Source organism: Triturus cristatus, chromosome 10 (genome assembly GCF_964204655.1).
Source record: "Triturus cristatus chromosome 10, aTriCri1.1, whole genome shotgun sequence".
In the NCBI taxonomy this organism is placed as follows: domain Eukaryota; kingdom Metazoa; phylum Chordata; class Amphibia; order Caudata; family Salamandridae; genus Triturus; species Triturus cristatus.
The window spans coordinates 869,485,557-869,498,865 of record NC_140593.1 but is presented as its reverse complement, the minus strand read 5'-3'; the positions used below and the strand labels follow the sequence as shown (position 1 = coordinate 869,498,865).

Below are 13,309 nucleotides of genomic sequence, written 5' to 3'. Positions count from 1 at the left end.
TCAGAGCCTCCAATAATAATGAGGGTTGTTGTGCACCTGAAAAGAGATGTGTAAGTGCTCCCCAGAACTGCTTTGGACCGGGCACAGAGCCCTGTGCCAGGGGGAAGAACAAAGACACTTATAGTATACATATTGGGACTGTGACCCCATGTTTGGTGGTCTCTGGTTGGAGCTGTGTTGCTGAAGGAATGTTGGGCGCCAGGAGGAACCACCATGGAAGACACCCCGTCTGCTAGAGGGCCCTGTGAGCTGGCCTGCCTGGGCCCATCTCTGCCCTTTGTCAATCTGAAGCTCAGAAGAGGAGAAGCGCTTTCTGTGAGGGAGAAGCAACGAGCGCTGCCTGCTCCCTGTTCGGTCTTCATTTGGGAGACAGGCTGGGGGAGGAAACAACTTTTACAACGCAGTCATTTCATCACACTACCTTTACATAGCAGTCATTACATCGCAGCCATTACATTGCATGTCACTGCAACGCATGTCATTACAATGCATGTCACTACAATGCAGACATTACATCGCAAGTCATTACAATGCATACCATTACAATGATTAGTACCCTTACACTATCCAACACTTACCCTACTGTTGCACTCACTGGAGTTAGAATAGTAATTTTTACCCCAACACTATCCAACACTTACCCTACTGTTGCACTCACTGGAGTTAGAATAGTAATATTTAGCCCTACACTATCCAACACTTACCCTACTGTTGCACTCACTGGAGTTAGAATAGTAATTATTACCCCTATACTATCCAACACTTACCTTAAATGCGATGTAATGGTATGCATTGTAATGGTATGCGTTGTAAAGGTATAATGCGATGTAATGGAATGCGTTGTAAAGGTAGTTTCTGAAAATGCGATGTAATGGCATGGGATGTAAAAGAATGTAAAGGATGTTGCGATGCAAAAACTGCATTGTAAAGGCATGCTTCTAAATGTATGCGTTGTAACGTCATACATTCAGCTGGGGTATTCATATTTGTCTTATTTGCCCAGGACCTAAGCTTGGAGCGCTGCTGCATGCTGGCAGTTGGGGCCCCTAAGGAGGTGTTCATCTGCGTCCCTGTGGCATGGGGACCTTGTGGTGTCCGCACACAAGAAGAGCAGTGGGGGCTCTTCCTCGTGTTTCCTGCTGAGCCCAATGAGTTGGCTCGAATCCTGAACAGGTGAAAATAGCCACAAGCGCGAACAGGAAGTCAGGCTGAGGACGCCCGACTTTGGGTGGAGCTCCCGTGTGGAAGGCGAGAGCACCGCGGATGTTGTCCGCCATCATTAGGGGTGAGGCCAACCGCTAAGGAAGGCCCGCCGGAAGTCAGGCAGAGTCTACGCCTGATGATTGGCAGGGCCCACTACAGCAAGAGATAGGCCTCAAATCCCAAAGTCGGGCGGGAGCCTGCCCCGCATTTGTGGGCTTCCGTGGCCACAGAAAAAGTCAGGCAGTTGAAGCCTGGTTGTGGGCAGGGCTGGAGGCGAGCAAAAGTCAGAGCTTGCAGGCTCTCGGAGCAGTCCAGAGGAGGGCTGCTCACCGGCAAGAGACTGAGGAGTCCCCGCCGAGGAGCCCTGTTGTCCTTTTTTTTTGCCTGATTGCTGACGTCCGCGGGTTGGCCAAGGGAGGTCACCCCGCCGGAGCAGACAGTGTATGTACCTCCCACCCTCAGGGGCCTGTATGTGCCACATTTGTTGTTGGCAGTCCCCATCGCATGCCTGCTGGACTGTCAGGCCATTACTCCTGAAACTGAGTGTTGGGGGCATTCTCCAGTGACGAATACAAGAGTGAGTTGCAACCCCATCCCCTTTGCATTGCATGCCGTGTTGCTGCTGCATCAGCAGCTAGGGGGCCAGTTTGGAAGCTTTATGTCGGAAAGAGCATTTTTGGGGTAAGCCCAGGACGGGGCCCTGGGCACCCCTGGGTGGCAGCTTGTACCGTGGTGGGGACTTTAGGAATGTGTGCACTGTACAAGTGCTTACTTTGGTGCACTGCTTCTGCTGCTTAGGCTTAATGTGCTATGCTGAGCACCCATGTGTGCCCTGATTGCTGTGGTGCACTGTTGCTAATTATGATGTATGCATAATTCTTATTACTAGGATGCGCTGATGATTATGAAGTTCATGTCTAATGCATTTGTGCTAAATGTATCCTTACCAGTAGTTACTGGTTGTCTTCACTAACTGTGAGTTATAATGGTTATGACAGTGGCCTGATTGGCCCTTTAGTGTATATAATCCCTGTAAGGTCATACCAAGTGCCAGGTGGCACAGTGCATATATGTTATTACATTCTAATGTGTTTTATGAGTAATACAAAGGCTATTTTGATATCACCTTGTGTGGAGTTTCTTTTGTGGTGTGCCTAGTGTGTCGCTGCTGTGTGAGTGTGTTGCGCAAACACTTTACACATTGCCTCCGGGATAAGCCTGACTGCTCTGCCAAGCTAGCAAGGGGGTGAGCAGTGGTTATCTTCAGTGTGTAATTCCTTTGCCCTGACTAGAGTGGTGGTTTCTGCCTGACTTAGGCGCTTGCCCTAGCCAACCAGAAATCCCATTTCTAACAGTGACTTTCTGGGCCTCTTAGATATGGCTAAGCTCTGCTTGCCACCAGAACGTCCAAAAATGTGACATTCAGGAAGCGCACAGGGCATGTAGATAAGCCCCTTAGAGGCTTATTTATGAGAGGCTTGTGCCACCGGAGTGTCACTTTTTTTGATGCTCTGGCAACACTAGCGTCTCAATCATATCTATGAGGTGACGCAAAGCAACTCTGCTTGCCTTAGCATGATCTCATATATGTAAAGTAAGATAAAGCAGCACAAGTCACTGCCGTGCCTTACTCTGCAGCAAGGAGGCATTCCATGGACATTTCAAGGGGGTTTTCCCATGCAGCACCCATGGATTTTGACACTGCCCCAGATTTACTTAATCACATCACCCAGGGCAGCGCCAAAACATTAAGCCTCTGCAGAGCAGGTATTACAAGGAGACATATTTGAAAACGTCTCTCTGGATTATTTTTGGGCAGGAAGGTGCCCCTTTCTGCACAAAAACAATCTACCTGCAATGGAGGCACCCTTGCACCATGGTGAAAGAGCGCCTATGATGGCGCTTGGCAGCAAATTGTGCATCAGTACAGGGGGAAAGGACAGAAAAGCACCTTATTTCATAAATACAGGGCCTTCAACATTGGCGTAGGACAACTCAGCAAGGAGACTTGTAGCACTGCCCTATGCCATTGCCCATAAATGAAGCCCTTACAAAACATCAATCAATCAGTAAACAATACTTTGTTAGATTAGAAATAATCACAAAAGTAAAAAATAGACAATAAAATGTAAAAAAAAATCAACTTCTGGCATTTCATAACAGATTTTAAAAATGAAGCTCACTGCAAAACAAACATCTTTCCTCTTTCCCCTTTAGGAGCTGTAAAAAGCACATGGGTGATCTACACTGAATACAATTGTATGTCTTCAGCTTTTATCCCACCGCTGTATTTTAGCCTGTCTTTGGTACATATTTGGCATTACAGTAGAGCTACTTTACGTAGACTATATACCCGATTTCGTCTAGTTTTGAAAGTAAACATTGGCGATACAAAATAAAGGCCTTCATTCACTCACACGAACGCCCCCCACACTTCAGTGAGTTCTGTATGCTGACTGACAAAAGGAAAGTGCTGAGCTTGTGCGACTCTTCGGTAAATGACAATATCTCTGTATCCATCAGCCAGGCGCTGCACTGACAAAACACTATGAGCCAGATTTACAATAAACTAACGCAGTGCGGTGTACCAAGTCATTTTGCTGCTCCGCGCTGTTAGTTTGGAAGCACAGGGATGCAATATATTTACAACAATATGTTGCATCTCTGTGCTTCCCCCTGCGCTGGCGCACAAACTGCTGCCATGCGCCGATGCAGGCACTCTTGCACCATGCTGCAAGGATGCCGACGTCACGGGGATGATTGTATATGTGCAGGAAGGGTTCCTTTCCTGCACATAAACAATAAGAAATGGCGTTTTACAACTTCTATATGTGCTCCATTAGCAGACATGGGACTTGTAAAAAGTCTTTATTTAATGGATTGTTTATGTTCAGAAAGGGGCAACTTCCTGGACATAAACAATCACCAGAGGTGATTTCCTCTTTCTATGTGTGCTGCAGAATGCAGCATGCATAGAAACAGGAAAAAAACGAGGAGAAATTATTGCATTCCTCCTTGTTGTGCCTCCCTACGCATCCCCCGGGGAGGCGTAGCATTCAGACAAATTTCAAAATTTACGATTTCTTGTGAATCTGGAAGTGTGTCTGGTTCCATGGGTGTTGCATGGGAACACCCACAGCAACACCCATGGCACGCCCCTATCACGCAAAGTGCTGTGTATAAACGGGCTGTATTTAAAAGGACAGGAAAATCCAAGCAGGGTGGTAAAATGCCATGCATGGTCTCTTTTCCTGCCCTTGTAAACATGGGGCAGAAAAATGCGCTGTCGGTGGGTCAGAAAAACGCACTGGTAGCGCAAGGGGCTTGTAAATGTGCCCCACGGTGAACTCCTTTTAACCAGCCGTGGCCCGTGGAGGGAGTTCTGTGGGGCGGTAAGGCGGGAGAGGGAGGGGCATGGTGGGGGGTTCTAAACTAATTTCGTAGCGCGCGCTGTATCGCATTTTGCGATGCAGCGCGCGCTACGAAATTCTTTTTATTTATTTAATTGTTTACTTACCTGCAATTATCCATATTCCGGTTTTTAGAACCCCCCACCCTGCCCCTCCCCCGCCCTGCCTTACCGCCCCGCCTTACCGCCCCACGGAACTCCCTCCACAGGCTGCGGCTGCTTTTAACACAAGGGATGTCAATGCGTATGACCATGAATGCTTTAAATGAAATTGAACGCTCTTCTCTGTGATAGAAAACTGCTATAATTCATCATATTTTGCATCACACATCAGTTTTGCCTAAAACAAAGAAGGACACTCACATACCTAAATGCGATGTTCTTATTTCTTCTTCGTTAGCTTTGTGACGTTGTAACAGCCGTCTTACATTTTCCTCGCACCATTCGAGTCTGTCTTTGACTGTAGTGGAAAAAATAAATTTATCAACGACTTGTGTAATATTCACACACCACATCACTAAGCCCAACAGAGCTCCTTTTTAAATCAAGACAGATCTTCTACCGATGGGGGAATTTGCTGATATACAGGGTGAAATGGCCTGCAGGGTATTTATTCTGGCAGCTCCAGCAGGAGTGGTCCTCAGAGCTGCCAGGATTTCGGCTGGCTCATGTGTGATATTTAAATGATTTCAGTGTGCTTGTGTGTGACATTTCAAAGCCTTATGTGTGACACTAAGAGTGACACATATTATAAAAAGGACGAAGCAGTTGTGTCCCTGCAATAAAATAAACCACAGAAACGATCCCTTTCATGAAATGTAATCCTCGAGGAATGACCTTTAAAGAGATCAACATCCTTCAATTGATTAAGGGCCCTACCCCAGTTCTTTCTTCCATTAATATCAACCTGCATTTGTAAAGACGGGGTCTGAAGCACAAAAAAACACTATAGTGTTTCTAAGTGATCAAGCTAGGTTTGGGGATCCCCTCCCCATTGAACATTCTAAAATAGTGTGGCGACAAAAATGAGATGGATGCAATGTAAATCAGGCAAGAGAAAGGCACTGTTCTCTTTCTGGCCAGCGCAATGGCTTAGGATGGGCCAATCTTGCCCCTTAATGCCTTCCTAGCAGGGCATGAGTGATGCTTCAAACCTTGGTACAGGGTAAAGGAACAGTGCTTTAGACAGTGCAACTCCAAATAAAGGAAACAAATGCCACAGTTGCTTACCAGGAAAGACTGGGTTCACCGAAGCTTGTCTAGTTCTCCCCACTTTTTCGTTCCACTTTCCCTCGTCCCATTCTCTCACCTCCACTCTCTTGCCTTGTTCTTTCCTCCACTCTCCTTTCTTAGGCTCCTCTCAGTGGCCACTTTTACTTCTTCACTTCTGTTCTCTACCCTGCACTTTCCTTTCTTGCATTTCCATCCAGTATTCTTCTCCTTTCTTGCTTTGTCATCTGTCAACTTTTCCTCATTCCTTTCATTCTTTCCCCTCTATTATTCTTTCACCTGCCCCCTCTCTGTCCTTTTTATCTCCTCCTCTCATATGTTCCTTAAGAGGGTCGGCTTTAGTGCTGGTGACACCTGTGCAACAATGTTTTTTTGGTGCCCCTCCAAGAACCTCCTTCTCCCAAGATTCCCTCACTACCACCCACCACCGATGCCCCTCATCTCTCTATAGTCCCTCTCTCACGTGCATTTCATATTGTTTTCATTTGTTTTATAACCCTACTTCTACCAGTGTCCACCACGCAAACTGTATACAGAGACAATGAATCAAACATGTGTAAATCAGTCTTTAGGAAATGGTACATAAAACAATGAGAATTCCCAGATGAAAGAATCACATTTCATCATTAGTATATTTTAAGAGTGTTTGCTCAGAAGTACAAACTCAGGATTGAAAACGTACCGCAGTGTTTGGGAGTTAGCTTTACTAATAAGAATGTTTTTCTATCCAAACAAATCCTTTTCTTTGGACATTAGGATAATGTAAGACTGGGGAAAACATAAACGCTAGGACCCATACAATGCAGTTTGCATGCAGCTCTTTGATAACAGCTCATAGGTCTCTATATATTGGGTTGTAACTTAATAAACTGCAAGTAACAAACATACTTCTGTGACAAAAGCAGTAGCTCACTGAGCTAACCACATAAAATCCAGTTCTGTGATCTGCATGGTGCTCTTTCTTTTCAGCAGGCATGTTAACCCTATGTGCTACTATGCTACTTTATGATGCGTTAAAACTGGCACTAGAGACAACTCAATGTCTCTCCGGCAGTTATATAAATCACCAGATTTATTCTGACCTTCTTTTTGATGCCTGAAAACTGCTGGACTTCCAAAGAACTCTCATTTGGGTGTTTTTAAACCCATATGTTATTTCTACATAGAGCACCCCCACCCCGCCACCCCCCCCCCCCCCCCCAGGCCTCAGCGCCAGGAGCGGCTGCAGAGGTGCAGATTCACTTGTTTTCCTTGGTTTCTGAATTCCACTCAATACTAGCTTTCACTTCTCTCTATTGGCCCTCTTTTCCTCTCTCTCCTCCTTCATTACTCTGCTCTCTCTGTGTCCTTGTGTTTCTCTCTTTCTCCCCCTGTTCTACCCTCTCCCTTGATTTGCTTCCACATCTCTCTTCTCTTCCTCATTCCTGTATTCTACTTCTGCATCAGTTGCGTTTTTTGCTCACTTTAATAGATGGTGCACTTAGTACATTGTTTCATGCACCACAGCAACCAACTGCGGAGATGCAGGTAAAAAACCCCACAACAAACCACTGTGTTATGAGTCAGAACGATCTGCATTTCAGATACGAAAATGTCTCCGCCCTTTACTAATCTGGCTTTTTGGTCTTCTCCATAGTCCACAAGCTGACACAAAACGCCTTCCTCTACTTGAAGGCATTGAGCAAACTTAGTACTGCACCACTTGGACGATATAAAAGAAATGTATTATATTTATTAGTATCTCATTGTTCGTTGATCGATTTTTGGAGCGCAATGCTACTACGCCCAAAATAAAAACATGCAAAAGCAACAGTTGATGGACAGAATGCAGAACAATGTCATACATTCACCCCAGTACAGAGATCTGGGCGTAAATCCATCATTTTTTTTGCTCACCATGCCATTCCAGTTTGAACCCAGCCATATGCAAATCAGTCTTGAACCTGTGCCTCATTGCAAAAGTCCAGCCTGAACTGCCAAGCCAGGTCCTCCCTGGACTGAAAACAAGCATCCTAGGACCGGTTTCAGGGTTTCACCCCTCTTCAGCCAGGATAGCTTGATTTCAGTGGCATGAAGAGCACGGGACCCACGTCTGGGCATACCCGTCCCACTCGGGGTGACACATGCAAAAACAACAGTTGATAGACAGAATGCAGAACAATGTCATACATTCACCCCAGTGCAGAGATCTGGGCCCAAATCCATCATTTGTTTGCTGTAACACTTTTCGCCCTAAGTGGGCTGTGTATGCCCAGACGTGGTCCCTTGCCCACTGTGCCACTGGATTCAAGCTAGCCTGGATGAAGAAGAGAGACATACCCTGAAACCGGTCCCAGGACGCTTGTTTCCGGTCGAGGGAGGACCTGGCCTGGCAGTTCGGTCTGGACTGTTCCCATGGGGCACAGGGTCAAGACTGATTTGCAAGGCCTAATTGCTACTACTGAAGGCATTTCTGATTTTCCTCTCCACAGCATCATCCTCTCCAGAGCATCAGGGAGTGAAGGATCCTCAGAAGCCAAAATTTAAGCAGGTACCATACTGACCAAGATGGTAGTAACCTATGACATTTGGGAGAAAATTCATATCAAATTATTCCATTGGTAATCTTTATACTAAAAATCTCAGGAAGGAAGATTTATCATAGTCTTTCCACTCCCTCAACCCCATTACTTTCACTATCTCATGGAATTGCCGAGCATCTTCCAGAGAAGCTGTATACTGCATAATGAAATCACCCTCGTCCTGTTGAAACTTTTCCTGGAATTCCAGCGTATCCAATATTGGCTGTCTCCTTTATCAACTGATGCCCTTGAATATATTTTGCTTTAGGACTCTCATCAGTGTCCTTGTCAAAGTTAAGCCTTTGTGTTTGTCATGAGGCTCAGCTAATGCTCTATTTTGCCCCTTTTTTTATCACTGATTCCAACGTTCTCCTTGTAACAGAGACTAGCTCCTTTGTCTTGTTCTCAGCAGAAAATTTTCAGATGATTCTTTTTTAAGTACTTTTCTTAGGCTTCAGTATGACCTGCAGATACTCCTCAATCAGTCTTCATTATGGCTCACAGTGGCTTAAACTATACCGTGATTAACACCCAGATGTAATCAGTCGAATCATCATAAAGGGGCTGATTACGATGTCAGTCGGAAAGCCTCCGACCACTAATCAGAAGCTTTCCTACCGCAGTCGGAGGGTTTCTGACAGACGCGGTCAGTTAGCAGTCCATCTGCTGAATTACGATGTCAGCGGTCGGAGCGTAAACTGGCTGGTCATTCCGACACAGTTCCAACTGGCTCTCAGAGTCTTCCGGGTGGTTGGAACCGCACCATAATCCCCTATGGATGGCGTTTCCGCCATCAGGATTGCTATGTCGTTTTCCACAGCCTTTCTGTGCCAGCCTGTCCGACACAGAAAGGCTGTCGGAAAGGGATTTTAGGAGCCCCTAGCAGGGCCCCCTTGCCTCCGCGGCCTATGGTTGGTAGCGGAGGGGGTACCTAGGGGAACTCCTGTAAATCCATGCACTGGTTGGCCGGCATCACGGGGTACCTGCCACGGGATGCAGGGTTTTCCACACACACCCATTTCTTTATGGGAGCCTGTATTATTGACGGTTTACGGCCGTAACACAATCTCCCATAAGAAATGTGAGTATCCGACCGAACAGTGTTTGGTCGCATTGTAATCAGAGGTCGGTTGTTCCTAAGAACGAGACGGTGTCGGTCAGAGGCAACTTCAACCAACATTGTAATAAGGCCCAAAGTGTCAGTAATTAGTGTAATAACATCACAGCTAACAGTCAGCTACTATAAATAGAAATCCTTTTTTAGGACTTCATGCCTCTCACTTTTTTTTTTCGTAGGCATCATGTCAGTATGGATAGCAGTCCGTTCTGGGGAGAAAATTTTACTTGACAGATTTTTTATAGCAGAACCTCTAGATACTCCGTTTTAAATGTCTTAAGTGAATGTTTTACTGGGTCCAAACTTAAACAGACTGCTTTTATAATTTACGGCAAGAGGAGGGCTCGTACCTTAAAGCCTCCAATTGAGATGCTCATTCCTTAGGCCACCAGTATTTTCCCTTTTTTTCAGCTATTTTTCTACATAATTACTCGCCTCCTCCCAGAACCTGCAAAACCCGGGTGTGCGACCCATTTGTGATGCACCATAGTGCCGGGATTCAACAACTGCGATTCAATCTCTGCTACAGAGCCTGCCCTGTAACCTCTCCTTGCCCCAGCTTAGCTCATGAACGTGGAGGGTGACAGGCTCTCCTATGCCACAGGAGAAGCACTGCCAGCCTTGCTAGCCACACTATTTACAACAGAGACAAAGCACTTTATTAAATATAAATCTCACTCTCACTTGATCTTCTTACCCCACTGGGACCCACTCTCCAATACGCTAGCACGCCAACACATTGGGCAAGAAGTAAGTGACTGGGGGAAGGGAGGGGATTCAATGGTAGGCAGAGTTAAAACAAGCATTGGTAAATTTGTTTTGCCTATGTGATTATTAATAATCTGTTTTTTGTTGTATGTTGTAGCTTGCTTAGTAGTTGTACAATATAAGGTACAGAAAGCCTGTTAAAGTGTTATGACTTTTTTATGTACAAAAAGGCAATATATTGTGCTGTTACTAGTGGTATAGTGTGGGTAAGTGACAGAACGTTTTTGAAAAATGAAATGAAAGAGGCAAATAATAGAATTAATTGATGTGATTGCAATATGATGTGTTTAGAAGAGTTCTGACAACTTCTGGGCCCGGTACCACTGCACCTGCTGCACCATTCAAATCATGCCCCTAGTTACTGTAAGATAACTCCATTCATGACTGGCTGTTTAGTAGTAAAATATAGCATTATTTGGTGTCCATAAATGTTATGACAACATTTAGCCCTGATGCCACTGCACCTGCAGCACCATTTTAATCATGGCCCTAGTGCCTGCTAGATAACTGCACTTGTGACCGCCTGTTTTGTAGTAAAATTTAGCAATATTGTGCGTTTAGTGGGGAACTTGGAGCTTTTGGCCCTGGTGCCACCATTCAACTCAAGCCCCTTTTAACTGCAAGATAACTACAATTGTGTCTGCCTGTATAGTATCAAAATGTAGCAATATTAGGGGTTTAGAGGAGTTCTGACAACTTTTGGGCCCTGTGCCACAGCACCTGATGCACCATTCAAAATCATGACCCTGTTGTCTACAAGCTAACCGCACTTGTGGCTGCCTGTTCAGTAGTAAAATAGCAAATCTCTTGTCTGTTAACTATTTTTAACGACAATGTTTATTACAAAATTTAGAATTTGATTTTAATGACCAAATTGATTACTGAAAAAATCTATCTGATAATGCCTACAAAGTGCAATGAAAGGTACTGAGGCATGGACAGGAAATGCCACAAACGTTCTTAGGGTAAAGCATCTGCCTAGCACAACTAAGTAATAAAATAGAGGCATACTGTTAGAAGCTGTCTGCCTTTTCAGTGGGAAGATATCTTATCTTGACAGTGAATGGGGCTTTAACTGTGTGAACAGCTTTAGTAGAAGTATTGTAAATACTTGAAGGCAGGAAAAGTTAACAAATACAAAGTTCCACACAAAAGTGAATAAACACAGTACTTTGGCTATGGGAACTAATAAGAGCCCTCTGTTTAAGATATATTAAATACAAGTGATTTCAACAAGTGAAACCTAAAAAGGGCTACCTTATGTTTTACAGGATATGTGAGGGCACTGACACGGAGGGCTGAACCTCACCTGTTAAGACTGGGATGAGGCATGAGAAGGAGGAGCTAATGAGTGCTGCAGTCTCTAGATTTCTCCAGAGGTGACTGTCTGGAAGTATGACAGTGGAGACAAACAACTATTGCTTACAAGATGCAAAGCCAAGTGAGCCTCAGTGAGGGAACATGCCTCAGCAGTGTCTCATGTTGTGAACAAGTTCAGTGTCAGCCTAGCAGAGCAACACAGCACACAACACACATGCAAATGTCTTAATAAAAATACAATGTAGCTGCGTTCACCTATCAAGGCCTGTCTGTACCATATATACGCAACCTCAGTTCTACTTGACTCTTGGCTGGGATCTTCCCTGCAGGATAACAGGTTGCACCGGTTCCAATACCTGAAAGCTGACCCTGCTTAGAGTAGTAAGTCACAGACTGAAGAGATTGCTTTGAATGACCTTACACTTCAATGTCTTGATGTGTTTGCCAGCACTGAAATGCGTTAGATGAACCCCGGATGTGTGGCACTTGGCAGAGCTGGAACTTACAAGTCAGTGTGTGGGCATGTTGTATTGTTTTTTGTGGGCCTCTTTTATGGTCTGGTGTACCAGTTTTTACTGGTGATTCCCCTGATATTATCACATATATAGCATGCAGCAAAGACAAATACATGCAGTCTTCATTTCTTTGATGAACACCCATACAGTGTGTCTTCACATTTTCAAAACTGCCCTTGTTTCAAATTTGGCTGTTTTCTAGCTATTAAAATCTCTAATGGAGGCAACGTTTATTTTGATGCCAGACCTACTTTCTGTCCCAGCCTGATCCTGCTGCTATACATGAACCAATCTCTAGAATAAATGAGCTAACCATTCACAAGTTTCTTCTTATCTGAGAAAAGAGATATTTCAACTAGTTCAGTTACAGGTTAATTACTATTTTATCACTGTGTGTTACTATCAGTCAACAGAGGATTTGAATAACACATAAAATAAAATAAAAATTATTATAAAAGATACACAAATCTCATTTCAAATCAGTTCATGGGGATGTGGCCAAAGATGAGTATGAAGAGGTTCACTTCTCTGGTGCTCTTCAAACACCAGGAAAAACAGCTTTCTCCTCCCCAGAATGTGAGCAGCAATGCTTCTGCAGATGGGTCTTCACCCTAAAGAGAAAGAGGACTTCCTATCATCTGGAGTTCTTGGGACTTGGATTACACAGCAGTTCAAACATATGGAGACATACCTGGGCTCGCTGAGACCAGAAGGGCTCCTCCCTGTATAGTATGATAGCTGGTGGTTAGATGCGCCCATGGTGGCAGGGATTTTAGAATCAGCATTTCTGGCCACTGAGGTGAAACCTAGGTGGTATCGCCATTGTGCAACACTTGCAGAAAAAAGATACAGAAAAACAGCTCTGGGTCCCTATTGTTGGCTCTTGCACTTCAGGATCCTCCCCATAAGAGACCTGAGACAACATATTTTGTCTGCCAGGATCCAGAGCCCACTTGATGTTTGTGATCACTCAAATCCATCACTGATATATGAACATCAAGCCTAAAAGCAGATACTAGTTAAGACTTTGACCCAGGCGAGCACCTGTGAAGCCATCTAATGATCAGACCTGCATTGAACACCCTTCGCTGTTTCCTAGAGTGAGTGTAACTGAAAGTGAGGAAAAACTGATCCTGGAAAGGGTCTTCTGAGTAGGCAAAAGGCCTTGGTAACTGATGCTGGCGGC

At 44.8% G+C, this 13,309-nt stretch overlaps 1 protein-coding gene across 6 annotated transcripts in view; it reads right to left on the bottom strand.

The window, feature by feature from the left end:
- LOC146796134 (GTPase IMAP family member 9-like) overlaps positions 1-13,309 on the bottom strand; it is a 209,142-nt gene that overhangs the window by 36,523 nt on the left and 159,310 nt on the right. For all 6 annotated transcript variants that reach the window (XM_085628514.1, XM_085628518.1, XM_085628516.1 and 3 more), the window contains one exon: positions 4,980-5,072. In XM_085628514.1, the coding sequence (XP_085484640.1) occupies positions 4,980-5,072 (93 nt within the window). The remainder of the gene's footprint in view (positions 1-4,979; positions 5,073-13,309) is intronic.